The sequence below is a fragment of the Siphateles boraxobius genome, unplaced genomic scaffold (assembly GCF_051911475.1).
Source record: "Siphateles boraxobius isolate OS27281-9 unplaced genomic scaffold, OSU_SipBor_1 1, whole genome shotgun sequence".
Classification (NCBI taxonomy): domain Eukaryota; kingdom Metazoa; phylum Chordata; class Actinopteri; order Cypriniformes; family Leuciscidae; genus Siphateles; species Siphateles boraxobius.
The window spans coordinates 16,180,643-16,206,769 of NW_027508699.1; the positions used below are offsets into that span (position 1 = coordinate 16,180,643).

At 37.1% G+C, this 26,127-nt stretch overlaps 4 protein-coding genes across 18 annotated transcripts in view; 2 read left to right on the plus strand and 2 right to left on the minus strand.

Annotated features, from left to right (window-relative positions):
* arhgef4 (Rho guanine nucleotide exchange factor (GEF) 4) overlaps positions 1–9,822 on the plus strand; it is a 92,600-nt gene extending 82,778 nt beyond the window's left edge. For 9 of the 10 annotated variants that reach the window (XM_077225154.1, XM_077225195.1, XM_077225169.1 and 6 more), the window contains 9 exons: positions 1,231–1,407; positions 1,625–1,819; positions 1,992–2,171; positions 2,262–2,494; positions 5,130–5,259; positions 5,353–5,484; positions 5,600–5,843; positions 6,830–6,907; positions 8,806–9,822. In XM_077225154.1, the coding sequence (XP_077081269.1) occupies positions 1,231–1,407; positions 1,625–1,819; positions 1,992–2,171; positions 2,262–2,494; positions 5,130–5,259; positions 5,353–5,484; positions 5,600–5,843; positions 6,830–6,907; positions 8,806–8,963 (1,527 nt within the window). In that variant the 3' untranslated portion in view covers positions 8,964–9,822. Of the gene's footprint in view, positions 1–1,230; positions 1,408–1,624; positions 1,820–1,991; positions 2,172–2,261; positions 2,495–4,142; positions 4,329–5,129; positions 5,260–5,352; positions 5,485–5,599; positions 5,844–6,829; positions 6,908–8,805 lie in introns of those variants that run through there. The other variant, XM_077225218.1, reaches the window with a different exon arrangement.
* Positions 9,823–10,941: 1,119 nt separating this feature from the next.
* On the minus strand, positions 10,942–20,131 carry sh3glb1b (SH3-domain GRB2-like endophilin B1b). Of its 2 annotated transcripts, XM_077225247.1 has the most exons (11): positions 19,749–20,121; positions 18,052–18,193; positions 17,375–17,503; positions 16,481–16,614; positions 16,274–16,366; positions 15,851–15,937; positions 14,728–14,751; positions 14,332–14,421; positions 11,823–11,923; positions 11,442–11,664; positions 10,942–11,354 (listed from the first exon to the last, which is right to left on the minus strand). In XM_077225247.1, the coding sequence occupies exons 1-11, from the start codon at positions 19,809–19,811 to the stop codon at positions 11,247–11,249; spliced, it is 1,194 nt and encodes a 397-aa protein (XP_077081362.1). In that variant the 5' UTR covers positions 19,812–20,121; the 3' UTR covers positions 10,942–11,246. The 2 variants fall into 2 exon arrangements, with proteins under 2 accessions (XP_077081362.1, XP_077081355.1); XM_077225240.1 differs by lacking the exons at positions 14,728–14,751; positions 15,851–15,937 and having other exon boundaries at positions 19,749–20,131.
* A 699-nt stretch (positions 20,132–20,830) lies between these two features.
* On the minus strand, positions 20,831–24,764 carry selenoj (selenoprotein J). The gene is made up of 10 exons (XM_077225258.1): positions 24,212–24,764; positions 24,014–24,080; positions 23,554–23,730; positions 23,333–23,431; positions 22,592–22,684; positions 22,303–22,459; positions 21,990–22,105; positions 21,736–21,813; positions 21,442–21,581; positions 20,831–21,192 (listed from the first exon to the last, which is right to left on the minus strand). The coding sequence occupies exons 2-10, from the start codon at positions 24,078–24,080 to the stop codon at positions 21,091–21,093; spliced, it is 1,029 nt and encodes a 342-aa protein (XP_077081373.1). The 5' UTR covers positions 24,212–24,764; the 3' UTR covers positions 20,831–21,090.
* A 477-nt stretch (positions 24,765–25,241) lies between these two features.
* The window catches only part of vav3b (vav 3 guanine nucleotide exchange factor b), a 69,815-nt gene continuing 68,929 nt past the window's right edge, over positions 25,242–26,127 (plus strand). For 3 of the 5 annotated variants that reach the window (XM_077225280.1, XM_077225289.1, XM_077225304.1), the window contains exon 1: positions 25,242–25,772. In XM_077225280.1, coding sequence (XP_077081395.1) covers positions 25,569–25,772 — 204 coding nt within the window. In that variant the 5' untranslated portion in view covers positions 25,242–25,568. The remainder of the gene's footprint in view (positions 25,773–26,127) is intronic. The other 2 variants (XM_077225315.1, XM_077225298.1) reach the window with 2 other exon arrangements.

Below are 26,127 nucleotides of genomic sequence, written 5' to 3' on the forward strand. Positions count from 1 at the left end.
GATGTTAGATGTATTGAGTATTGTGTATATGTATAGGGGATATTGATCAGTAAAAAAATCACACAAGTTTCTCTAATTAATCTCGATTAATCACACCTAACATTATATTGTGTACTGATACATATATTTTCACATTGAATCGACAAATTAATGTGCAAATTTATTTCTGGGGATATAATGAGTAATTGTAATAGTCATTCAACATTACAGTATATTTGAAAATAACGCCTAAACTGCAAATGTTTATTTATCATGTACTGTATTCAAAATTATAGAACATTCAAATATTATAACAACTTTTAATTTAAGTGAACTTAAATAAAAAAGAAATTGAAGAGAATCAATAAACACATCAATGCTAATAAGAACAATTAATTTAATTTATTTGCAAAAATATATAAAAGTAATAAATAGTAATATTTAACTACACCTGTCATGCACAAACTCAGTATGAAAATTGTGTATATTGTTTAGTTTGAAAATGATGCATCGAAAGATTAAACTGACTGAACTTACATACATTAATGGCATTTTGCTAACATTTTAATTAGAGACTATTAAAAATGTAATATTTTACGTTTTGTATGAAACGTGTAATTTTAAAAGATTGCATTAAAATCCTCTCTTTATTCAGTGTTGCATATTTTTATAAAACCACCAAAATCATAACAGATATATATAGTGAATATTCAATATATCGCCCAGCCCTAATGCAAACTGCATGTTGTTGTACAGTGTGTATCGAACAGAAAAAGCAAACAAATATAAAGGCCTGTTCACACCAAGGACGGTAACTATAAAGATAACGATAAAGATATAGTTTTAGAAATCATTCTCAATATTAAATAATAGCAGTTCACACCACAGATATAACGATAACGGCACAGAGAAACAATGGGATCACTTTCAGAACGATTTTATCCAGCGGATGAACAATAAAAAACATTGACAGCCAATCAAAATCCATCCTGCTGTAACAAGCTCGAGCATTTAAAGTGACAGACAGGCACGCGCTTAGAGTAAACAATGATATCGTCCGCTTGTGTGGACATTAATATAGTTATCTTTATAGTTATCGTTCTTGGTGTGAAGAGTATAAAACCTCTCAAATGAAACCTTGAGTAGACATTTTCATCCAAACACATGTTGAAGATCCCTGTAGCTCCTCCTCTAATATGATCAGTTATATTTCATCATTCAGTTTGACTTTCATCTTGTGTTTGTCAATAGCTGATCAGTGATGGCAGCGTGTGCGCGGAGGCTCTATGGGACCATGTCACTATGGACGACCAGGAGCTGGGCTTCAAAGCTGGAGATGTCATCGAAGTAGTGGACGCCACAAACAAGGAGTGGTGGTGGGGCCGGGTGTTGGACAGCGAGGGCTGGTTCCCCGCCAGCTTCGTTCGGGTAAAAGAAAGCAGACTTCCCGCTCATAAAAAAAAAATAGACACATTATGTCATCACTATTACATTAAGCTACATTGAGGGGTCTTCGATGTACCTCTGTTCTTTTTGCCAAGGGCATTGATACAAGGAGCAGCACTTTCAACATTTAGCAGAAAATGCCAGACATTGTGTCATAGTTCAACATCGTGAACTAACCTATAACCATTGTTATTGATAGTTACGGGTGAACCAAGATGAGCCCATGGAGGAATACTTAGCCAATCTAGACGGGGCCTCGGAGGGGGGTGGAGCCAGCATAGGGGGCCCTTTAGGGCCCGGCCTGCCCTGCAAGGAGCAGATGAGAGCCAACGTCATCAATGAGATCATGAGCACAGAGAGGGATTACATCAAACACCTGAAGGACATCTGTGAGGTCAGTTTACCACATGACTCTGATCGATCAGTTCTACCTCAGTATGTAGATCTTGTTACAGTCTATAGAGTCACCTGGCACTGTGTTTACATGCTGACAGAACTACTTGATTCACATCAGAGTAGCTGTTCTGTAATCCACCATTGCTTGACAAACTTACATTGGCTTCCAGGGCTATATAAAACAGTGCCGGAAGAGGACAGACATGTTTACTGAGGAGCAACTGCGCACTATCTTTGGCAACATCGATGAGCTCTACCGCTTCCAGAAGAAATTCGTCAAAGCCTTGGAAAAGAAATTTAACAAAGACCATCCTCACCTCAGCGAGATTGGCTCCTGCTTCTTAGAACAGGTAAGCTGACTCCGATGTAGGCATTGATGTAGGATACCGTTTTTACGCTTTGATTTTTTTATTGTGTTCTCTTCGCTCGTTTCCATCCAGCAAACAAACTTCCAGATCTACTCTGAGTATTGCAACAACCACCCCAATGCCTGCGTTCAGCTCTCCAAACTGATGAAGATCAAGAAGTATGTGTTCTTCTTTGAGGCCTGTCGCTTGCTCCAGAAGATGATTGACATTTCATTGGATGGATTCCTGCTTACTCCTGTTCAGAAGATCTGCAAGTACCCTCTGCAGCTGGCTGAACTGCTGAAGTACACCAACCCACAGCACAGGTACTTTGCTGTATTTTTCTCAGCATTTTTGTCTGTCATCTCGCCCTGTCTGTGGAACCAGGCCTTAGTTCTATTTTAAAGGGAGATTCACTCTTAAAAAGCCTTAAAAAAATTTATTGGCAGCTATTCATTTCACATAATGTTCTTTATACTGGAAAAAGGGTCTTTAGATTTTTTTAAATGTTTTTTACACTAAGAAAAATGGTTCTTCACTGAAAGGTTCTTTGGGGAGATTACAAAAAAAGTGATTCTATTGCATCACTGCAAAAAACAACACCAACAAAAAAAATTCCTTAATAATATATTTTATTAACTAATAGTGTAAATTAATGTGTTAATTACCACAATTAATCAAAGCTATGCACTTCAACTTCCAGTTTTCTGCTTTAATTAATCATTAGCTAATGATTTGCAAAACTATCATTATGCTATGACTTTACTATTAACTAATTAAGTAATATGTCATTATGGTTATGGGTTTTGACAGTTGCACATGCAGTGAGTGTAATGTCAGAGAGTGTTTGAAGGATGGGTAAGTTGGGCCGCACACAAATATCAGCACACCAGAATCTGAAATACTGACGCTGTTACACCGTGTTTAAACTGGACGAGAACATTACAGCTGACTACACTGGACATGACAGACCATTGCAAGTCCATTTGTCCTTCATAACAGAAGTAGCGCAAAAGCTCGGAGTAAGTCAGAAATAGAGTAAGGCATCAGTTAACTGTCAGGGTTTTGTTGTGTCGTGTAGCATTGTGTCGCATCCAGTGTTGTATCACTGATTATAATGGGTTCTAGTTTCTTTGTCTGGTCTAGACACAGTGTTATGAAATAGCAGAGCCCGGCCACATATTCTCAGTGTTCTTCCTTTAAATCCTCAAGCTCAAGCTTAACCTGACACTCTCCTGTGCCATGAACTATTGGATGCGGCAGTTCATCTGGCACAGTGAATCCTGGATGTAAAAGGCGGGAAATTGAAATCCATAGTGTGGATGTCAAAACCAAAATTACATATTACTTAACAATTAGTTAATAGTCATGTGCCTCAACAAGTAAAGTCATAACATAATGATAGATTTGGCTAATTGGCTGTCAAATCATTAGCTAATGATTAATTAAAGCAGAAAACTGGAAGTTGAAGTGCATAGCTTTGATTAATTGTGCTAATTAACACATTAATTTACACTATTAGTTAATAAAATATGTTATTAAGGAATTAATACATGATGACACGTTTAATTAATAGCAATTCATGTATTACTTGATCTATTAATCATAGAGACTCTTTATTAGTTGCTGATGCAGTAATAATTAATTAATGGTTTAGTTCTTCATGAGTCATACATTAACTCATGATTATCCGTGCATTAGTTAAGTATGAATTAATGCTTATTAGTGCACCCGTATTGTAAAGTGTTACCAAGTTTTCTTTCGCACCTGAAAGTAACACAACCATTCATTGTAACCGATGTGCATTTTTCCCGCCATATCTTGCAATAATTTTAGACCCATATGTTTCTTTTTGCCATATCGATCGTGGCATCTATGCAATGTATTTTTATTTGCAAGCTCCTCCTCCTCGTTTTACGAGATTTGAAACGCATAGCCCTCGCGACTGCAAAAAGTTTTTAACTGCCACTTTAGGTCGACTTTGCACCAGGGCCATTTTTCCACCACAGACTGGAAATCAGTTATCCAGGTACAGAACCCACTTAATGTTGACAAGTGGTAATGTGCTGTGTCCTGATTGGCTGATGACTTGATCTGCTTGATGGAATCACGGTGATCAAGTGTAAATACAAAATACAAAAAATTGTTCTGAAGTGCTTTTCACTCATTTCACTCATAACAAACTAACTGCATCAAAATGTACTGTATGGCAAATAAAGACATGGAAATTCAGGTCTGTAATAATTACGAAATAAAAAAAATTCCCCCACACTTTACACATTGATTGAAAGTGACAGTAAATATATTTTTGTAATAAAATATTTCTATTTCAAATAAATGCTGTTCTTTTGAAATTTCTATTAATCATGATTGTAATAACTGTAATAATTTCACATTATTACTGTTTTTACTGTATTCTTTTATCAAATAAATGTAGCCTTAAGGAGCATAAGAAACTTTTTCAAATCACACACGCACACACGCACACTGGCATATGTGGTTTACAGGGACTCTCCATAGGGGTAATGATTTTTATACTGTACAAACTGTATATTCTATACCCCTACACTTACCCTTCCCATCACAGAAATATTTCTGCATCTTTTTGAATAAAAAAAAAAAAAATCACAGTTTAGTATGTTCTATAAACCACATATGTCACTCACACAGACACACACATGCGAGCGCACGCACAGCAAAAATGTTGTTATAAATAATCAAGGCATATTTTCCACTGTATGACAAATATTCACTGTATGATTATTATTCACAAATAAACAAAGGAGCATTATTTTTGTTAATATATAAAAGTACCCATTTAAAAATACATATTTACAAGTTCATGATCACTAATGGACGAAGACAAATTGCTGTACCAGTTTTTTGAACGATTTGGTTCACATTTTGCTTAGTGTCATTTTACAGCTATACAATATCAATATAATATATTCTGCTTTTCAGAGATTATAAGGATGTGGAAGCTGCCTTAAACGCAATGAAGAATGTGGCCAGACTGATCAATGAGAGGAAGAGGCGTCTGGAGAATATTGACAAAATTGCCCAGTGGCAGAGCTCTATAGAGGACTGGGAGGTAAGTCACAGGAGCATCATGGGTGTAGAGTTCACATACGTATTCACTCCAGGAATGTGTGTGGTCTCACAGGCTCTTTCTCCCCTTCATTAGGGTGAAGACATCTTGAGCAGGAGCTCTGATCTGATTTTCTCAGGAGACCTGACCAAGATCTCCCAGCCACAGGCCAAAGGCCAGCAGCGAATGTTCTTCCTTTTTGACCACCAATTGGTTTTCTGTAAGAAGGTCAGTCACTCGCCAGGCCAGTGAGATCAGAATCATTGTTATTTATGGCAGATGGTTTTCATGTGAGTGGCTCTCATCAGTATTAAAGTAGTTCCTGTCTTGATTGGTACCCCAGGATCTGCTTCGGAGGGACATCCTGTACTACAAGGGTCGGTTAGACATGGATCAGATGCAAGTGGTGGATGTAGAGGATGGGAAGGAGAAGGACTTTAACGTGAGTGTGAAGAATGCCTTGAAATTGTGTTCTCCCGGGGGAGAGGAGGTCCACCTTCTGTGTGCCAAGAAACCCGAGCAGAAGCAGCGCTGGCTGCGAGCCTTTGCAGATGAACGGGAACAGGTCCAGCATGACCTCGAAACAGGTGAACAGCACTTCTTCTGTCAGGCTCTTAGAAGCGGAACGAAAAGCATTGATTGTATTGTCAACAGTCTTTAAATGGATTATTTTTAGATTTTCTACAACTCATAATGCATCATTTGTTCTTACATTAACAAAAATGGACATAACCTGGCCAATAAGCAACCATATTTTTCATTAATATTATTTATATACTATTTAATACTAATTAATATTATTTATAACTATATATATATATAGTTTTGATTTACTTTTATTTCAGTTTTGTTTTGTTTTTTATTCATTCCAGTTAGTAATTTTAGTGCTCCCTCTCAGTTTGATATAATTACCAAACTATAACTAATGTACATTCAAACAGTTAGCAATGCCATTTGATCATGTACAAAGTTATGTCATGAAACTCTAGATGGCGCATGCTAAAACGTAATTTAACTCAGCCTGCTCATAATTACATCGTTATCTATAGGGCACAGCTGATTGGTTCCTGCATGTCAGTATCTAATGAGCTCGCGTGCTCAACCTTCAAATACTCGGTCAGCATTTGCCTTAGCAGTGCAGCGCGCTTCAGAAACGCTCCACCTTCCCCAGCTCCACCTGTATAGATCTGCTACGAGTAATTCATGTAAGCTATATTGTACAGCAGCAGCTTGTCTTACTTGTTCACAACAGTGTGTTGTGTATGTATTGGCAGTAGCAAGTCCCGTACTTGCTCTGCAGCAGCAGCGACAATTATCAACTGCAACAACACTTACAGCAGCAGCAGCAGCAGATCTATTTCGCCAAGACCAAACATGTCAACATTGTCATATCCATCACCATGCCAAACACTCCTAGAGTTGTCATGACAGAAATATTTTTAACGTTTGTATTTATATTTGCTGATCTGTACAGCAGTATATATTCGTTAATGATGAACGTGTCAGTTCTCCACAGTTGATTAAGAATGATAATCTAGAAGTTTATCAATGTTTTTGTTTGTCCTCCAAACAGGTTTTACGATCACAGAGGTCCAGAAGAAGCAGGCCATGTTGAATGCATCTAAAAGTCATCCAACAGGGAAGCCCAAAGGTGAATTTCAGCTGTTCTATTATGTATTATTATATGCTAGAGAGCCCTGTTTTCAGGATACAGTGTGAAATCATTTCAGTTTATCATGTAGTGAATGAGTTGTGCCATGTGTGGTCACTGTTCATCTGTTCACAAGCATGTGTTTGATTATGTTTGTGTGTTTCATCATTACTGCACTGCCCTGGAACAGCATTAGCTTTACAGCACCTTGTGGCACTAAGATCTCCATCACTTCTTCACCCAAAAACTTCCAAGTGCCTACGTTTTTCCGAACCTTCGGGACCTCTGGCTCCTAGGGCCACCTTAACTTCACCTCTCCTCCCTGAAGGCCCTCAGCGTAGGCAGGGGCGGGGGGTTATGGTGCCTCCTGGGGTCCTGCGCAGGGCAATATCCTGGGTGTCCTCTCAAAGTAGAGAGCCGATCGAGTAGTCCAGGGTAATTCCAGAGTGTGTTAGTGTGACTTATTCGCTTATTTAACTGAGGCTGGGTAAAAATATTGATTTTCGGATTAATCGTGATCTCCATTTGAATGATATCCATATTGATTCTTTAGTTGTTGCAGTAACATGCTGCACAACTGGTGTAGTGAGATTAATGAACAAATGACTCTATTATACCCGGTTCTTTTTACTGAATCAAAAACAGAGCGCAACCAGTGTAGTGTAGTCCAGTTCAGAAACAAATGACTCTTTTAAACCAGTTCTTTTTGAGTGAATCAATAACATACAGAGCAATCAGTATAGTCTGATTCACAAACTAATGACTCTTTAAACCTAGTTCTTTTTAGTGAATCAATAACATACAGAGCAATCAGTATAGTCTGATTCACAAACAAATGACTCTTTAAACCCTGTTCTTTTTAGTGAATCAATAACATACAGAGCGATCAGTATAGTCTGATTCACAAACAAATGACTCTTTAAACCCTGTTCTTTTTAGTGAATCAATAACAAATAGCACAAATAGGGATCAACCGGTTCTTTTTAGTGAATCAAAAACATACAGAGTAACCAATGTAGTTTGATTTACTTACAAATGACTCTAGTAAATCTGGTTCTTTTTGGTGAATCAAAAACATAGAGCACAACCAGTATAATCCAATTCACAAACAAATGACTCTTTTAAACCAGTTCTTTTTAGTGAATCAATAACATAATCAGTGTAGTCTAATTGACAAACGAATGATTCTTTTAAACCGGTTCTTTTTAGTGAATCAAAAAACATGCTGAGCAAAACATTTTGGCAGATTCACAAATAACTAACTTTTTTACATAAATGCATTTTAAAGTTTTCACAGAGCAGTTTATATATTTTTTTTACAATTCATTTGTTAATAATTGGCAATTGAACTGCACAGTTTAGGCCATGTTGATATTATATGAATTATTATTTTTGTAATTTACAAAATGTACAGCACTAGCTGAGAGAGAATCGCTTTCATATAAAAGATCAAACCGAATCAACATCAGAAATCAAACGAATCAGGAAATCTGTATCGATACCCAGCTCTTTATTTACAGTCACTGTTCTAGTTTACATAATTCACTGGCAACCCATCCTTCCCTAATAAGTACACACTAAAACCATTACAGCATAACATTCAATAATATCAGCAGTAATATCATTACCAACCGACCGAAACACGCTCATCTACTAAACCAACCTGTCTACATGTCCCAGACACCCAGACAGCAACAGAGTCGGCCCACATCTGGTACTTGTGGAATCCACGTGGCCCAGATCCGGCCCACATCTGGTACACGTGGAATCCACACGTACCAGATGTGGGCCGGATCTGGGCCGACACTATGTTGCTGTCTGGGGGTGTGTACTGTTCTCTAATGAGCGACTGAACTCTCAGGTGTCCTGACCCCTTGTTTATGTCTTCCTCCCCACAGCTGTGACCAGGCCCTACTATGACTTCCTGCTGCGTCAGAAGCACCCCACGCTTCCCACCTCCCTGCCCCAGCAGCAGGTCATCATGTTGGCCGAACCCAAACGCAAGACCTCCAATTTCTGGCACAACATCGGACGCTTGACACCGTTCAAAAAATGAGGGACATTCGCGGTTGTGCCTGAACTTGTGTTTTTATCCCAGTGTAACATGTTTATTTTTATTGTCCAATTGCGAAAGCACTTTATGGGTTTGTTACAATCACAGCATCACTCCCAGACGTTGTCAAACATCGCGGGAGGGACGTTCCTGCTACGTTGTCCGGCTACTACTGCTCAACCGTTCCCTTCCCGACTAACACGACTACTGCAAGTTATCGTACGGACACGCTTCATCAAAAGAGCCCCGCTTGAAGAGAGGACTTCTTTATATGTCGGTTAATTTATTTTCAAGTTTTCAATGTATGCCAGCTATCCACAGTGCCCAACTACTAGCTTTTGTATGTAATTTGATACTTTTTGTGTAACCCATGATCAAGTTTCAAGGGGTTCCGCACAACATGAAAGTAGACCGTGTCGAGATTTATTACTGTATTAACTTCCTCAAGGCTGTCACCCGAAGTCCGTCGATATCATGCCAGTCTGTGTATGCAACTATCAACTTTTCCGAACTTTCTCCTCATGAAGCTTTTGACGACGTCCCATCGTTACTCACCGTTTCAGATGAGTGTTTCATGTACGTGCTCATTTTATTCTGCTGCCTAATGACTCCTGTAACGAACTTCTCTCTGAAGTGCCATTCCAAACGTAACCCGGGTGTTGTGATGGGGGGTTGCATGAATTTGCTGTGAAACGCGACATTTTGGACCCAAATAAAATTCTCAATATTCTGTCATTCTGATAGATAATGGTACTATTAAATTAAAGAGTATCTTTGACAGTTGTCAAATATGTATATGATTATCTTTGACCACAAAACCAAGTATGTTAATAAAAAGCATTTGTAAGTGTTATGAATCTGACATTTGGTTAACGTAAAACTGATTTTATTATTGTTGTTGAAATGCTTCCCATTCCAGCTTAATGTGCAATGACTACTATTATTTTTGCACGATGATTTTCCAGAAGAACTATTATAGAAATTTATTAATATTTTAAATGAGTTTTTATTTTATATTTCCAGATTTCATTTTTAGGTTTCATTTTCATTTATTTAATCTTTATTTGAATTAATGAAAGCAATTTGAATAGTATTGTTAGTTGATTCTATCTATCTATCTATCTATCTATCTATCTATCTATCTATCCATCCATCCATCTAAACTAAAACTATTACAAACTGAAAGACTTCAAGCTTTTTAAGCTATTTCAAACTGTTCTGGGTAGGCTTTCTCAAGCCAACATCAAAGTTTGTTTACAAACTTTAATTTAGTCTTCGTATTTCAACTATTTCAGTTGATTGACAAGGCAACATTTCTTACTTTTAATTAAGTTTTTCATTGATTTTTTTAAAAAAAATTCATTTCTTCTTTATTTCAATTAATGAAAACAATTTTAATAGTATTATCTTTAGTTTATAACACAGCTTTTCCCAAACAATGGAAGACAAAAGAAGTGTTTCCACACACTGTCAATATTGTTGCAGTTCTGTTTGGTGCCACTACAGTGAAATTGCACTCTTCACTATTAATAAGATGCACCTTAGTAGAAACTTGCTGCAGTGTTTACGTTTTTATCTTTACAAAAAGAAATAACTGCCACCCAGTGGTCAAGATTCATGCTAACATATCAGTTCACTGTTACTATGGTTTTTTTAAATTAGCATCCAGTGTGTTCAGCTTTGTCTGACCTTGAAACAAGACATAATTGTATTAGGCAATAAGACAAAAAAATATTAGGTTACACTTTATTTTAAGGTGTTCTTGTTACAGTCGAATTATACATTCACATACTTAATAATTCCCAACACATACTTACTATATTGTAAGGATTAGGGTTTGGTTCAAGGTTAGTTGCATATAATTAAGCATAATTTACTGTTATTACTACAGTAAGTACAGTTAACATGGACACTGTAAAATAAAGTGTTACCAAATATTTTTTTAAAGAAAAATGAAAGATCACACGAAACCGCAACACACTAGTTTACATAATATTTATTCGAGCACCATAGCACATTATAGCAAAATCAATTAGTTTAGCAGTAAAAAAAAATCATTTGGCACATAAATCCGAAGAATAGTTTGCAACCTCGCTGTTTGTTACTGCAAGGCTACTTACGCCGCCCCTCCAATGGCAGAGGAGGCGTTCACACAACAGGAAATGGCAGTGTAGAAGACTTTTATATTGCTTTGCGCTACATTATATTCTGATCTCTCTCAGATCACATCTGGAGTGTTACTCTTGTCAAACCCACATCTACAATGTCAACATTTTTTTTTAAATCTTAATTGAGCAGCTCCAAGTAAGTAATTGGCACTTTGCCTTTTTGATTGCCCCTTTGCCCCATCAGCCAATCAGAGTCCATGCCTGGAACACTGCTCACGGTGATCACCTGACAGGGAGAAATGAGCACACAGATTAATACTCCTAATAATGATTCGTGTAATGCCTGAATCGGAGTACGTTGATGAAGGCGCACCTCATCAGCGAGTAGAGAGAGCTCACTGCTGCTGGCAGCGTCGTAGTCGTAGAGCACACGGGCCTTACGGGTGCCCGAGGTGCTGCGAAGCTCGTTGAGCGCGGGTGAGGTCTGGCTGGGTGGCGGAGCAGGTAGTGAGGCGGCCGGCGGGACCGAGGGAACCGAGACGCTGGCTGAGGAGCTGCCAGCCGGCTGATTGTTATTAGAGAACGTGGATGGAAAGCTGGAGGAAATCAGGTTTAAATATAGAAATAACAATGTACATATCCTTACATCGCAATTTCACTGTTTAGCAGAAACAGAGGAACTGGTGTAAAAGAATGCACAAATATATATTTATAAATTTCAAGCACATGCATATAGATACAAAAGTGAGCCAACCTTCCCAGCTGTTTCTGCAGATTGACCATGTACTGGTAACACTGGGCATAATATGCAGCCTGAGCTTCCACAAAATCATTCAGACAGCGCAAGTGATGAGCCTGATCATGAAAAAGGAGAGCAAAACCATCAGCGCACATCACATACGTAAAATAGACATGATTATACATCAGTGTTTCACACAGAATCTAATTTATCCCAACTACTGTATTTAATATCAGTTCGATCCATTCTTACAAACAGTATCATTTATTGAGACTAAAAGAATGAGCCTTTTGACTGCTTCATTAAAAGACAAATTCATTCAATGACTGATTCATTAAAAAGAATGGCTCGTAAGAGACATTTATTAAAATTGATACCAAGAATGAGCCTTTTTTCTGGTTCACTAAAAGAACAGGCTCATAAAAGTCATTCATTAAGACTGTTTCAAAGAAGGAAAGAGTCATTGAGAGTCTTTTGACATTCATTAAATAACTGATTCATTAAAAATAGGATTATACAAGAAATTCATTTGCAAACTCATTTAAACCAGTAGTCATGCTGTATGCTTGTTACTGAGTGCAATGAAGTCATCAAATTTAAAGGTGTAATTTGATGTTGTTTTGCGGGACCCATCACATTTAATACAAACTCTTAAAGCCAGGGGTGCCTAATCCAGCTCCTGGAGATCTCCTATCCTCCAGCCCTGATCAAACACACCTGAACCAGCTAATGAAGATCTTCAGGATTCCCGATCCCAGTCCCCGCGCCTCCCTGCTCTGCACATCTTGTACGTCTCTTATCTGACAAGCTCAGCTGAGAGGTGGGTTTCATTGGACCATATGAGTTTCGCGAGGTGACTTAATAAGGTATTTGGGAATCTTAAGTGAGATTCCAACACACCTCAATCTACTTTATTTTTTGTTAGGTGTTGCTGATAATAATATAAAGAGTGCTTCAAACAGGAAATTGTTTCATCTCCTAACTTGTGCTGCCCGTAAGAGTATTTTTCTTAAATGGATCTCTGATAAACTGCCAACAGTGTCAGAGTGGCATAAAGTGATATTGGATTTTCTTTTACTGGAATATACTTACTGGTCAAAAGGGAAAATGGATATGTTTTATCAGATATGGACCCCTTTTTTAAGTATTTAGGTTCCAGGATTTTAACGTATCTTTTTGCAAAACCTTGGCAGGTCAACATGAACCTATTTTTTGTTGCTGTTTTTTTGTCTTTTGACGATGCAAGTATCTGGTTTATGTTGGAATGTGCATGTGATCTGTGGTCACTGTTCTCTTCTATTGTTTTATAATGTTAAAATAATAATAATAATGTATTATGGCAACAAACTAGTTCACCCAAAAATGAAAGTTCTGTCATTAATTACTCACCCTCATGTCGTTCCAAACCCGTAAGACCTTCGTTCACTTCGATGACCCTCCATTGACAGCTACACAACTGACACTTTGATGATTCAAAATGTTCATTTTCGAATCCATATGAATTGAGGGATTTAGTCCAAATTGCCTGAAGAGACTCTACTGCTTTAGAATGATGAACAGATTGAATTTATGTGAACTGACGTGTGAGTTGATGAATTTTTATGTGTGAATAAAAGCCTAAATTAAATCTGTTCATCATACAAAGTGATCGTGTCTCTTCAGAAAATATGGACTAAACCCCTCAATTTATATGGATTAGTTTTACGATCTCTTTACAAACTTGTTGAAGTTGTCAAAGAGGTAGTTGCATAGACTGTCAAAGGAGGGGCAGAAAGAAACTCTCAGATTTCCTCAAAAAGATCTTCATTTGTGTTCCCAAGATGAACGAAAGACTTGCGGGTTTGGAACGACACGAGGGCGAGTAATTAATGACATAATTTTCATTTTTTGGGTGAACTAACCCTTTAAACTCATCTAATATGTGTGACTTGAGTTTCGTCTGTTCGTCCTATTCAGGATCCCCCACTGTTAGGTTACAGTGAAGGGTTGGTTTAGGGATCAGTGTTTGGTGTAGGCAATCAATACTGTGACTGACATGACCAATAAAATCAGTTTACGCTGAACTGGTTTGGGGAGAAAAAAATCCCGCCTGTTCAGGAGCACTTAGTCAGAAAATTAGACAGGCGTGTTTGATAAGGGTTGGATCCTCTACAGGTCGGTAGATCTCCAGGAACAGGTTAGGGCACCCCTGCTTAAAGAGATTCTGTCATCATTTAGTCACCCTCATGTCCTTCGAAGACCGTTTGCCTTTCTTCTAATGAACACAAAATATATTCTGAACAAATTTCATTAACAAACCATTTTGGCGACCATTGTCATCAATTATATATGAAAAATCTATAAAAGATCTTTTATGTCAAGAAACAAAGTCATACAGGTTTGGAACATCATGAGGGTGAGTAAAGGATGACAGAATTTTCCTTTTTGGATGACCTGGCTTTTTAACTCCGGTAAAGCATTATTTTGCCGTGGTGCTACAGTGGCGCAGGAATCACTGATATACACAAAGGATGTGTGAGCGTACATGAGTGCTGCCGATACCCTCCAGCAGAAGTCTGGTGATCTCGGCCTGCCGATCAAACTCACTCTGTGCTATCCTCAGTTCTGTCTCTGCCTAAGGGAAACACACACACACAAAATCACATCACATATATCCCCACAAACAGGCTCAGAATCAAATAGATGTCAGGTCTAAGCTGCTCTCTGTGCAAGGTAAATGAGACAGAGTCAGGTGGGAATATAATCAGGGTTAAAGCTCCCTCTTCTGGACACAAGTATGATGTTTGAGTTGTGTGTAAGAGCAGTTCCCCATTCACGTGGTAGGGTGAGTTGATGTCAGACAGCACAAGCACAGATAACAGGGCAGCTGTCTCCGTTTTCTTCAACGGTGTTAGAGGAGGAAAGACTCGAGCGCACTCACCTGCTGCACCTCCTCTGTCCACAGCTGGCCAGCATTCAGAAACAGTAACAAACTTGTCAGGTCAAGGAGACAGATCAACTCAAACCACACAAACTGATCACTCTTCACAACCAACGACTTTCATAACTGCCTGGAGCCGTTATGTTAGGGAGGTTTAATGGTGTCAACATTCATGCACAGACACATTCACTGGGAGGAACCAGAACAGGGAGCTGTTCACAACACTGAAACACGAGCCAAACACATTCACCTCACGGTGGAACGGGACAATGTTCCGCAATTTAACTGAATCTGGCACCATTCTGAAATATATTTGAATGCACATTGAAATACTTAACCAATATGACAATATATATCATCTATTTATAAGGATATTAATGTAAAATAAAATGGTATTCATATACAATTCTATACTATTTTGTCTTAAAATCTTAAAAACAAAACACTAAAATAAATTATTTTAAACGCTACAAATTAATTTACGCCTTATATTATGTATAAAAATGTGTTTACATTTTTTGCTAAAGATTACATTTTAGTGTTAGTAAATTATTAGCTTAATGTAAATATTTAAAAGAAAATTAAGAGTTAGATGATGCCAAATGTAATCTAAATGTAAAATAGAGGAAATGAGTATCACAATTAAACATCGGCTGATAATATAATATGATAAATATATAAATAAATTATACATATATAAAAATAAATAAAAAATATCTTATATGGAATATTGATATTGTGCATCTTAATGTTAGCTGAGACTGCACAGGCACAGAAGACACGGATTCATATATTATCAACGGACAGATGAAAAACAAAACCACACCAAACTACAGTAACTGCATTCTGTTGCCCTCAAAGTAAAATAAATGGCGTGTTAAGCACATCTCCTAAATTAGGATGCGCATTCACCAGCACTGAGGTTTTGTGCGAACACAAAAACACATAAATTGACACTTCTACTGTATTTCTGTTCAGTTAGACAGAAATACAAGCATGTGTTGATCAAGATGTGTTTTTTGAACGTAAAAATGTTCTGTTCACAGAATGATTCTCTCCAAATGTGGTGGATTTTGTGAAGGGCAAGAGAGGGCAGATGTTTAATTAGACACAACAGACAAACCTTTAGCCACCTGACATGCAAGAAGCTGAGCATGTAAGAAAAGTGAGCCACATACTCCTCTCCCAGCGGAGAGCTTGAGTTCAGCTCCTTCGGACAGAGGCAGGCAAGCAGAGAGACAGAGAGACATAATTAATGAGAGAGAACTGTGGAAAATAAGAGAGGTTAGAGATCCAAAGACAGCAGTGCACACACACGCAAAAGGGCGTTTAACACAAGCATCACCTCTGTTAGTTAGCATTAGAGAGCTGGCGGCTAGCGTGGGAAAGAGGAAAAAACAGCTTTCACTCTTCAAAATTCATCTCAGGTCAAGCTAGAAATGCCACTCAAGAAAAAAGCAGTTTATTATAGCTTTCTCTCTCTCTGTGTGTGTGTGTGTGCGTGTGTGTGTGTGTGTGTGTGTGTGTGTGTGCGTGAAATACTAACTGCAGAACGAGCATCAGCCACTCTGGCCTTCTTCATTCTGTTTTTGGCTGCATCCAGATCTAGACGCTTATTCTGAAGCAGTTTGCGCTCTTTCTGTAAAAAAAAGAACACAACAACGGATAAATGAAACGGTTTAAAAGATAAAATGTATAATATAATATATTGTGGTCAAAGGTACAGTATGTTCAATGATATGCTCATGCTCACAGATATGATTTTAAAATCTCCCTCTATGAAGTTCCTGAAGGGAGTGAGGAAATTGATGGCGGAGCTGTGAATGAACTCTTTCTCTGCGCTGCCTAACAGCTTCTCAGTCTCCCCACATTTAACAAGAGCACTACCTGCAGCACATCAGAGGATGACAAGACATTCATCCCAGCACTTGAAATTACATTCACCGAATATGGAGCTCACAAAGAGTATTTCGATGTAGACTGACAGCCACACTTTTGGGTTTTTTCACACTATACCCTATCCTATATATACACACACACACACTACTGTTCAAAAGTTTGGGTTTTTTTAATGCATTAAATTGATCAGTGACAGTAGAGTCGTTTATAATGTTACAAAACATGCAATGTATCTATTTTATAAATGCTTTTCTTTTGAACTTTCTATTCATCAATGAATCCTTAAAAACAAGAGCAAGCCTTGGTGAGCTTAAAGAGACTTCTTTCAGAAACATTAACAAATCTAGTATACACATATATCTCTAGATAAATAATTGGATACATATTAGTTGTATAAAAAGAGTATAAAATTAGTTATATGACCGTGGCCTAATATACTGAATTAATCTAGCTTGTAAGAAAGCACATAGGTTAACAAAATAAAGATACAAAAAATGTATAATTACTGGAGCCAGTGTTCATTCAAACTCAAGTCATGTGTGAAGGTGTCATTTCAAAATATATTACTTCACTATAAACCATAGGTATCCCTTTATAATATAATGTTAATGTTATAACATAAACAGATTGATGTTTAACAGATCAATAGAAAGCTGCTTGTCTGAAGAAGTGTCCCACTTAGCCCCAAAAACTAGCGGAGACTGTCAGGGTCCAGGATCAGTGGGACGAGATCACGTAATGAGCTTACCGTACGCAGTTCCAGGTCCGAACTCGTGTCCCGAGTCGATCATGCACTCCCCTAGCAACTCGTGGTTGTTGGCACGTGTTGGGACTTTTTTGTCCAGCTTCTCGTACAGGAACTCCTCCATCCGGACATCTATACACATCAGACAAATTCAATTAAGACGGAGTCAGATGAGACCACATGCAACCTCTTAAGCAAGGCTGTCACCCACAGGCACAAATAACTGCTGCTGAATATCAAAAATATCTTACAAAGAGTTACTATTGATATGTGTGCTTGTCAAGAAAAAGAAAACCATGAGCCTTCCCCTTTATGCTGCTTTAGAAATAAAGCAAAGTAAACCTCTATGCCAACAAAAGCCAAAATAAAGATAGAGTTTTGTTTCTTTCTTAATTCTAAGACAGGCTAAGATCATAAATGCAAGGTATAACCCACATTGTTTTGACATCCTGGCTAAACAGCTAAAAAATACTCTGTCTGGGTCCTAATCCCATTGCAAGGAACAGATGGGGAACCTAACACTGTTCTCCTGCAATTAGGGTTACTGCAATAGCGGGATGATTTCACAAACTGTAATGCTGAGTTCATTTCCTCTCTACTGGTGATACAAATGAGCACAAATGGTGACTTGCAGTAGTCCTGAACTACAGTCCAGTTTAATCGCACGCATTTCTTCTTACTAGGGTTCGGCTGCAGCACAACTTCAGTCTGTTTCATGATCTTCTCCGTCCAGTGTTTGGTGGATTCTGCCCGAATCAAAAGGGTCTCCAGGTGGGCATCCAGCTCAGTCTTCTCCGCCTGCCCAAACGTCTCCTCTGTGAACTACATGGATTGCAAACAGTTTGTTGACAGACAGTTCTGACACATGACATTTCAGTAGTATAGTTTACATATGACATTTGACTTTTTACAGTTGACACTGATAAAGTTCACACATGTGGCTTCAAAACCAAAACCTAGTGAGAGCTGCTGACCTAAACAGCATTTCCGGCCAACATTTGACTTCTGCTGTTTACATGAATAATAAAATTATGTATTTGGATCATTGACAAAAAAAAAGTGTAATGTAATGCATATATTTGAGTCATGAACAATGCGTTTAAACAAGTTTTCAAAGTGTTTAACTTAAATTCATTTTTGACTGTTTTTATGACAGGCGGTACAACCAAATAGTTGAATGTATTTATACACTGTAGTTGTACCACCTGCCATGGAAAGAGTACCAACCTACCCATACTTGAAATTAGCAGTTTTTTACCAGTATATCAGAGAGATCTACAAACCTTTTCACTCTGCCACAAGAATCAGTTGGGATGATGCATTATCATGTTTACTGTTATTACATTGTCAATTCATAATAAAAGAAGCATGTTTGCTGTGCCACCCTGACATCTGAGAAAATACACATTTCTGGACAATTTTATTTCAATTATCTCAACAGCTTTAAAACTACTGCCATTTATACAATTTATATAAAAGGTTTCAAACCTAAAATAATGCTATAGTAATAAGTTTTTTTTTATTTTTGTATCATTAAGACACCGTTTTAAATAGTTTAGTTTTAGTCTGTTCATTTGTTCGGACAGTTGCACCAACTGAGCTAACAAAACATAAAATAACATGTATTTTAAAATTTACTAAAATGAATTAGGTTTTAAAGAATAAAGTGATATGGCATTGATTTATTAAATTATTTTAAAAGGAAATAATGCACTTGACCACAAAAATATGCATGTCATGTCATTGACCCATTTACATTATATCAAAATAAAAACAAAAATCAAATTAAAAAACAATATCCTAAAATAAAAAGCACAATTTGTCGCATTGAATTGTACTTATTAAAGTTGACATACTAAAAAAAATAGTTGATAAACTATGTCTTAACAGAAATTAATATAATTAGTACAAACCAGTAATGTTGTAGTAACATACAACAAACTTGCCACAAATAATAATGAACCGTGTTATTTCTTCTGAAAGGAATAGTGAACAAAACTAAAAAAAAAAAAAAAAAACTGTCACCACCCCAATGTTCTAAACCAATGAATTTTAATCAATATGTATGTTCTGTAAAGCACCAAAAGGAGATTTTAGGCAGAATGACAGTTTTGGTCACCAGTCACTTTCATAAAAGAAGTAGGCTAAGGAGTAGGCTTAATGGTGACTTCGGCTGTCAGTTCATAACAATCTGCTTTTGTGGAGGAGTTAAGTCATACAGACACGAGGGTGAGTAAATGAAGACACACACAACTATCAATTTGACTGAACTGTACTTTTAAGTAAAGTAAATAAAAACAGTTTAAAAACAAAAACAAGAGACTAAACGCCTCGTCTTGCGGGTAATTTAAGTAATTTAAAGACATTAACGTTATACCTGCACAGCACGGCTGAGGAAAGTGCCCGCGTCCGCTGCTAGTCGTCTAACGTTGAACTCCATGTCTGCGTTTATGAATAAACCGATGTTTTTAAACCTTCAGGCTGAACTGAAGCCTGTTAGCAAACACAGATTAGCCTGCTATAGCCTCTCTCCGTCCGGCCAAAACACTTATGAATTCAGCTCGCTTTGTTGTAATAAACGTGTAGTCCATGTAAAAAAAAAACGTAACTGGAAAGATATCTAATGAAAAATAAACGCGTGAGGCTGTCTGGTATGTATTGTGATGTATCTGTCAGTGTAACTGCTAACGCAGTGCAGCAGCTGTTGGTGGAGTGTGTGAGTGTGAGTGTGAGAAGAGAGGAAGGACGAACTCAACGAGAGCCAGCGGGTGTGTCTCAAATCATAGTGTGTGTGCTGCCTACTTAGCAGTTTGGCTATAAAATATAATAAACACAGTCTGTCTGTCTGTAGTATTTTGGTTTTGATAAAGAGCAAAGAGTGAGAAAATGAATTTTAAAATAAATATTTTGCAACTTTAGCTTGACAAACTAACAAAGTGAAGAATAGATAAATCATGCTGTAATCCATAGATAGCTATGAATAAATTAATAAATAATAGGAAATAATAAATAAAATTAGTAATGTTGTGAGAAGCTAAATGAAAAATAACGAGTATCTTACAAATAGTATGAAAAACATAAATAAATAACAGGAAATAAATAAATACAAACAACAAACTAATTTGCTATAAAGTATAATGTAAAAACAAATATCTAAAACAAATACAATTTTTAGGTTATTAAACAAAACCCGGAATAATAGGAAATTACAAATAAATAAACCAAATAAAATATGGTGATATGAACATTAAAAAAATTCAAATATTACTGCATACTTCGTGTTTTAAAAAAAAGGAAACCTTTTAAAGTATTGTTTTTTTCCTGATACATTTTTTGCTCTCCCAGTGAGGTCTATGAGTTTTCATGATGTCCACTAGATGGCGCTGTCGGTCAAAACAGGTAGTTGAGTAGTATTTATTTACCTTTTTAGTGCAATAATAACAAAACAGATACAAAATGTTTCATTGAATATTAGTTTAATGCCACAAAATGTAAAATTCATATATGCCATTTTCTGCTAGCCTAGTTGTGATTTAATAAAACAAAGGTATCGAGTTATAACTTTTTCATATTTTAAGCTACAACTTTCATGAACTGTTTCATCAAAATCCCAACCATGGAAGATGATCTTTAGGCAAAAGAAAAAAAATCACAAGAACATGTATGATTTTATATTCATATCAGTTATTGTCCACGTATTAACTTTGCATACTAAAAAGTTAAAGCTGTTGGAGATTAACAACCTTCTTTGCAAGATCTAACAAAGTGTTATATCGCAAAGTCTTGCTTTTCCAGGAACTTGGGATTCCTTCAACACCAACCTGAAAAAAAGACAAGTGTCACAGTATTAGATATTGAGAGCCATTACATAAACGCAAAAGTTACTGCATAGTCATTCTGTCATGCATAACCTGATGAAAGATTGGAATGGCTTGCCAGTTAAAGATAAGTGTTCAACAACAGATAACACAAGACGAACTTGACCTTGATTACATGTAGACTACTTTTGTATAATGATAGAACAATGAGGTCAAACAGTTCACAAGGTCATTCATGTATTTCTGCAGTACCTGAGCTCCAATGCAAGAGCCAATGAAGGAGCTCCTGCTACAGGTGCACCCACCGCAGCTCATGGCGTCCCGGACAGCCTGCTCATAGCCACTGGCTGTCAGAACCCCATGCAGCGCTGCCTGGAACGCACCTGGCAAACCTGAGGGACGTGACTAACAATCAATCTCAAAAATAACCACAGAACCAAATGCTTCAGCTAAAGAGACATGGGCTTACTGTATATTGTGCATATGATAGACTTCAGAGAATAATACAATATCAGCTACTGTACAGGTTAACTCAATGTAACTAACCTCAGGTGTTTGGAAACACAGTTGGAATGAGCTCTTTGGGTTTCTTGCTCAGATTGTCCTTTACTTGATGAATGTGTCCTAAGTTAGAAAACAAAAATAAGATTGATTATATTATCTACACACAGTGAACGACATGATTCGCAGGGTTAAATGATGCATTAGCCTCAGCTAAAAAGACAAGTGATACCGTAATGCGGCTACATCTGTGAAGAATCCAGCTCATAATACTAATAACAGTACCAAGCTGCTTATACCAGCTATAGCTTTGTCCAACTCCTGAGGGTTTTTTCTGTTCGGGTCATTGAGCTGTTTTAGCACTGCATCCAGGGCCTTGGGATCAGAACCATTCAGGATGAAATGCTCCAAGAACCTGAAGAAAGAGCAATTCTTAACACTGGCATTTCCCATCATATTCAAGAGATCACTTCATACACCATTTCCTCACACAATCTGAACTATCATATGCTACCATCGAAGTATCATATTGGAAACTGAAATAAATAACCTAGTTGTATGTACAGGTACATGTGTCACATGATCTCATGTTGTCAAACATATAGTACTAACCTAGCAGCAGCGAGAGTTACCGCCACACATATGTCGTTGTTTTGTGTGACACGGGTGGCTTCCTCAACCCTCTCCAACATCTCTGGCTTTCCAGCATAGCACGCTACAATGGGAGCCAGCTTTGCCACTCCATCTATTTGATTATCAGTTTCACAACCTGAAAAGTGTCACAATAAAGATTTATTATTACTTACAATTTACATATAATGTTCTTTTAATTATTAATTTGTGTTTATTAACACTAATCTGGCTACACAAAATATTTAGGAGGATGGTTATCTGACAATACCTGTCTCTTCCTTGCCTGCATCCACATTTTTAATAAAGCTCTTAAGGCTTGCATGTCTCCAGGGTCCCTCAATAGGTAGTTGAGGCCTGGGAGCTTGAGAGAAAAAATTATAAAATCATGAATAATTCAAGAAAACACAAATTTGAAAACAAAACAAACCTAACCATCTGTCTGGGGCCATGAGTCAAAATGACAGACGAACGTGCAGGCATGGTTATCATTGTTGAGTAAAACTAAAACATGAAATATGAAATAAATAAATAACTATTAATAAGAAAGCACATTAGAAAAACTTAAAGAAAATTAGAAATGCTACTTAGGCAACTCACTGAAATAAGTTTAAGTTGAAGCACTAAAACTGAAATAAAAAAAATTAAACCTGAATAGCAGTACAAAACTAATAAAACCTCTCAAGTTATGACTGATGGCGTTCCCCATAGGGTCAATCCATATTTTAAAGCGAATTCAAAATATTAATAAAAATTAAAATAGTATATAAATAATACTAGAACATGTGTGTTTTAAATGTACATTTATTTAAAATAATTAAATATAAAATAAAATATCAGGATATACTGTATACAGTATGTACTGTATGTAAGTATGTTTATATATGTAAACACACCTTTCTTATTAGAATTGTTTGTAATAAAATAGCTGTTGTAATGTAGAAAAACATATACCTTGGAATATTTCAAGAATAAAATAAAAAAGTAAATAAGATGAAAATTTGTGCAATACCTCCTTTGTCTCTGTAAGGATCATTGACTGGTGTGTCATATTCAGATCCCGGTCCAAAGAACTTGTAGGTGCGCTGCTTCAAATCTTCCACATTCAGACCTGTTAACCCATGAACCACAACATGGGGAAATAACATGATGATACACATAGTATCATAGTCAAGCTTTCAGCTACATATTAAAATGTATCATGTTCTAATTGTTTTGTTGAGTATTTTTCACCTCCACACTCAGACAGGGACTCCAGGAGCACGAAAGCTTGATCTCCATAGCAGCTCTGCTGTCCAGTGTTCCTCCTGTAGAACGGGTTTGCAGACTCAGGGTGAAACTCAGGCTGAGGACTTTTAGAGAGTAACACACTGAGCTTCTGCAGGTCATAGACCCAGTGGAGCGGTTGTGCTGCAGGGTATATGAACACAAATCTGTCTCAGACATTTGATTATAGGTACACATCACCTGCTTCTATAATTAATTACTGCAGTAATGACAAGAAGAACCATGTGTGATTACATAAATTGCAATGTCATTCATGTGCATGTTCTTTAGCAGTATTATTCAATGCTTATACAAACAATAACATTTACTGTAACACTGCAATGTCAATCCATAGACTGTGATAAATTACAGAACGTGACTATGTTGTTATATATAATATTTTGTTACTAGTATTCGTAAGTCAAACCTGCCGCATCGGCCACAGCTGAGGCAACGATAGCTCCGATAGCCCTGTCAGCCAGGGCAAGAGCCATCTGTGACAGCGAGATAAAACGAAATATGAGAGAAACTGTATCATGCTCACCTAAGCTTAATAGAATATATTACACAACTGAAACTCGTACTAATGTTTAATACAGTTAAATAAAACAAAAGTGTTTCTCACCTTGAAATCCTCTATTCTTCAAGCGGAATCTGAAGTTTGAAAGTTACACAATGAATTTAACGTGAAAGCGCTTGTGTTGTGTTATGGAACTGCGTTTCCCGTGCTGCTGATTGGACGGAATTAAGCACGTGACAATACAACGCCTCACATGCACGTCTAACGTCGACTGTTTTTTTTAAATTTGAAATATAGACACTATGATTTTACCAAATAAATAACAAATGACTAAATAAATAGCTAATTATGTTATTTTAAACGAATTCATTTAGATATATTCGCTTCTAGACGATTAATTCATATTCATTGAACCACGGCACACTATAAAACCGCTTTCATAAAATTTTCTGAAAGTTCTAAAAGAAAAACAAAACAAAAACAAATTAGTAAGCAAACTAATTTTACTGGAATACTCACTCGTGGTCATTAATCTTCATTACTGGAAAAGTATAAGATAACGTTTGCTATCTGTGTGAGTTCGCTCCTAAATCAACTTCTCCATTGTATTATGAATGACCAGCTCTCTAAAGCCACGTTTAAGCCATCTGGAATGTCCTAAATTCCCAGTTAAAGGGCTACTTCACCATTGAAAAAGCTAAACGATTTCCTATGAAACTAGCCCTCATACTACTGCTGCTACTACTACTAGTAATAATAATAATTATTATAATAAGTATCTCTTTGTATTGTTCTTAATGGTTTTATTTTATTCTGGACATTATTAATCATACAGGTTGGACAAATAATTTATTTATCTACAGTTTTACAGCGTAATACAAACCCCTATGAAGTCAGTATGATGTTTAGAAGAGGAAAGAGAAATCTGCAAGAGGTTTTACTTTGAAGACCTATTATAGTTTGCAACTTTGCATTTTAACCCATCAGATAATAAAACTAACGGAAAAGGAAGCTCATTTGATAGGCTAAAGGGGCGAAATTATCCAACTATGATACAGACTTGTCTCTTAATATTCATAAAACGAGCCTTCGCCATTGGAAGATTACATCGCAGCGTCAGTAACGTGTCATTAATATTCATGAGATCAGACTTCTCCATTGGAAGATTACCAGACATCGCCGCACGACTCAATTATTAGAAAAAAACTTTGCCACACTAGAATTCGTAACTCCACTGATGGGGATTTATACTCCTGGCAGACCGCGGATAAACCCAAATTAGTGCGCACAAGTCTCAGTTTTGGCAACTAATAGCGCGCGTACAAAAAAGAAAACCACGGATGCCAAATATAACGCAAGGTGTGCGCGCTGCTCTGCTTCGGGTGTTTCTACATCATCTCAGCTTCATTTAACGGTTTCAGATTTATTTCACAGTTGTTGATTTTAATTTTATACGCGTATTATGGAGTACTGGAGGCAATGCAGCTTGTGGCTGATCAACTGTAAAGTTTTGCCCCGGAATCATCGGGTCACGGCAGATTCCGCGCAGGTTTTTGATTTGGCCCAAACTCTACGGGATGGGGTGCTTCTGTGCCAACTGCTGAACAATCTCAGACCCGACACCATTAACCTAAAAGAGATCAATCTCAGACCACAGATGTCACAGGTGAGCGCAAACAATAGACAGACAGACTACTGTTGTTTTATTACTTATATGAACTACTGCTGTAATAAACGTTGTATTCTTTTCTTATAATATAACGTTATTGCAGTTATGGAAACACTAACCTACTGACACTGGACTCACATAAGACTCCTATAGTACACATATGAGAAGTATATAGCTCTTTCAGTACACTTGTTTCTAACCTACAGTAGGCCTAGCCTATATTTTGACATTTTTTTCGTTTAAACCGTTATAGTACTAGCCAGTGCCTTTAGTACTGCAAGGGTCCCCAGTGCCAGTGGCAGCATAGACTTCTCTTCACAAAGGGTCTAATGGTAGTTATACACAGCTCTCT

Excerpts from the sequence above, each read along its gene's own strand:
- sh3glb1b (XM_077225247.1), bottom strand. The coding sequence starts at position 19,811 with ATGGAGTTCAACGTTAGACGACTAGCAGCGGACGCGGGCACTTTCCTC. Across the intron at positions 14,752-15,850 it reads TGCATGTCAGGTGGCTAAAG|CTGTGGACAGAGGAGGTGCA; the intron begins GTTTGTCTGTTG and ends AATGCTGGCCAG. Across the intron at positions 11,355-11,441 it reads TCTCTCTACTCGCTGATGAG|GTGATCACCGTGAGCAGTGT; the intron begins GTGCGCCTTCAT and ends TCTCCCTGTCAG.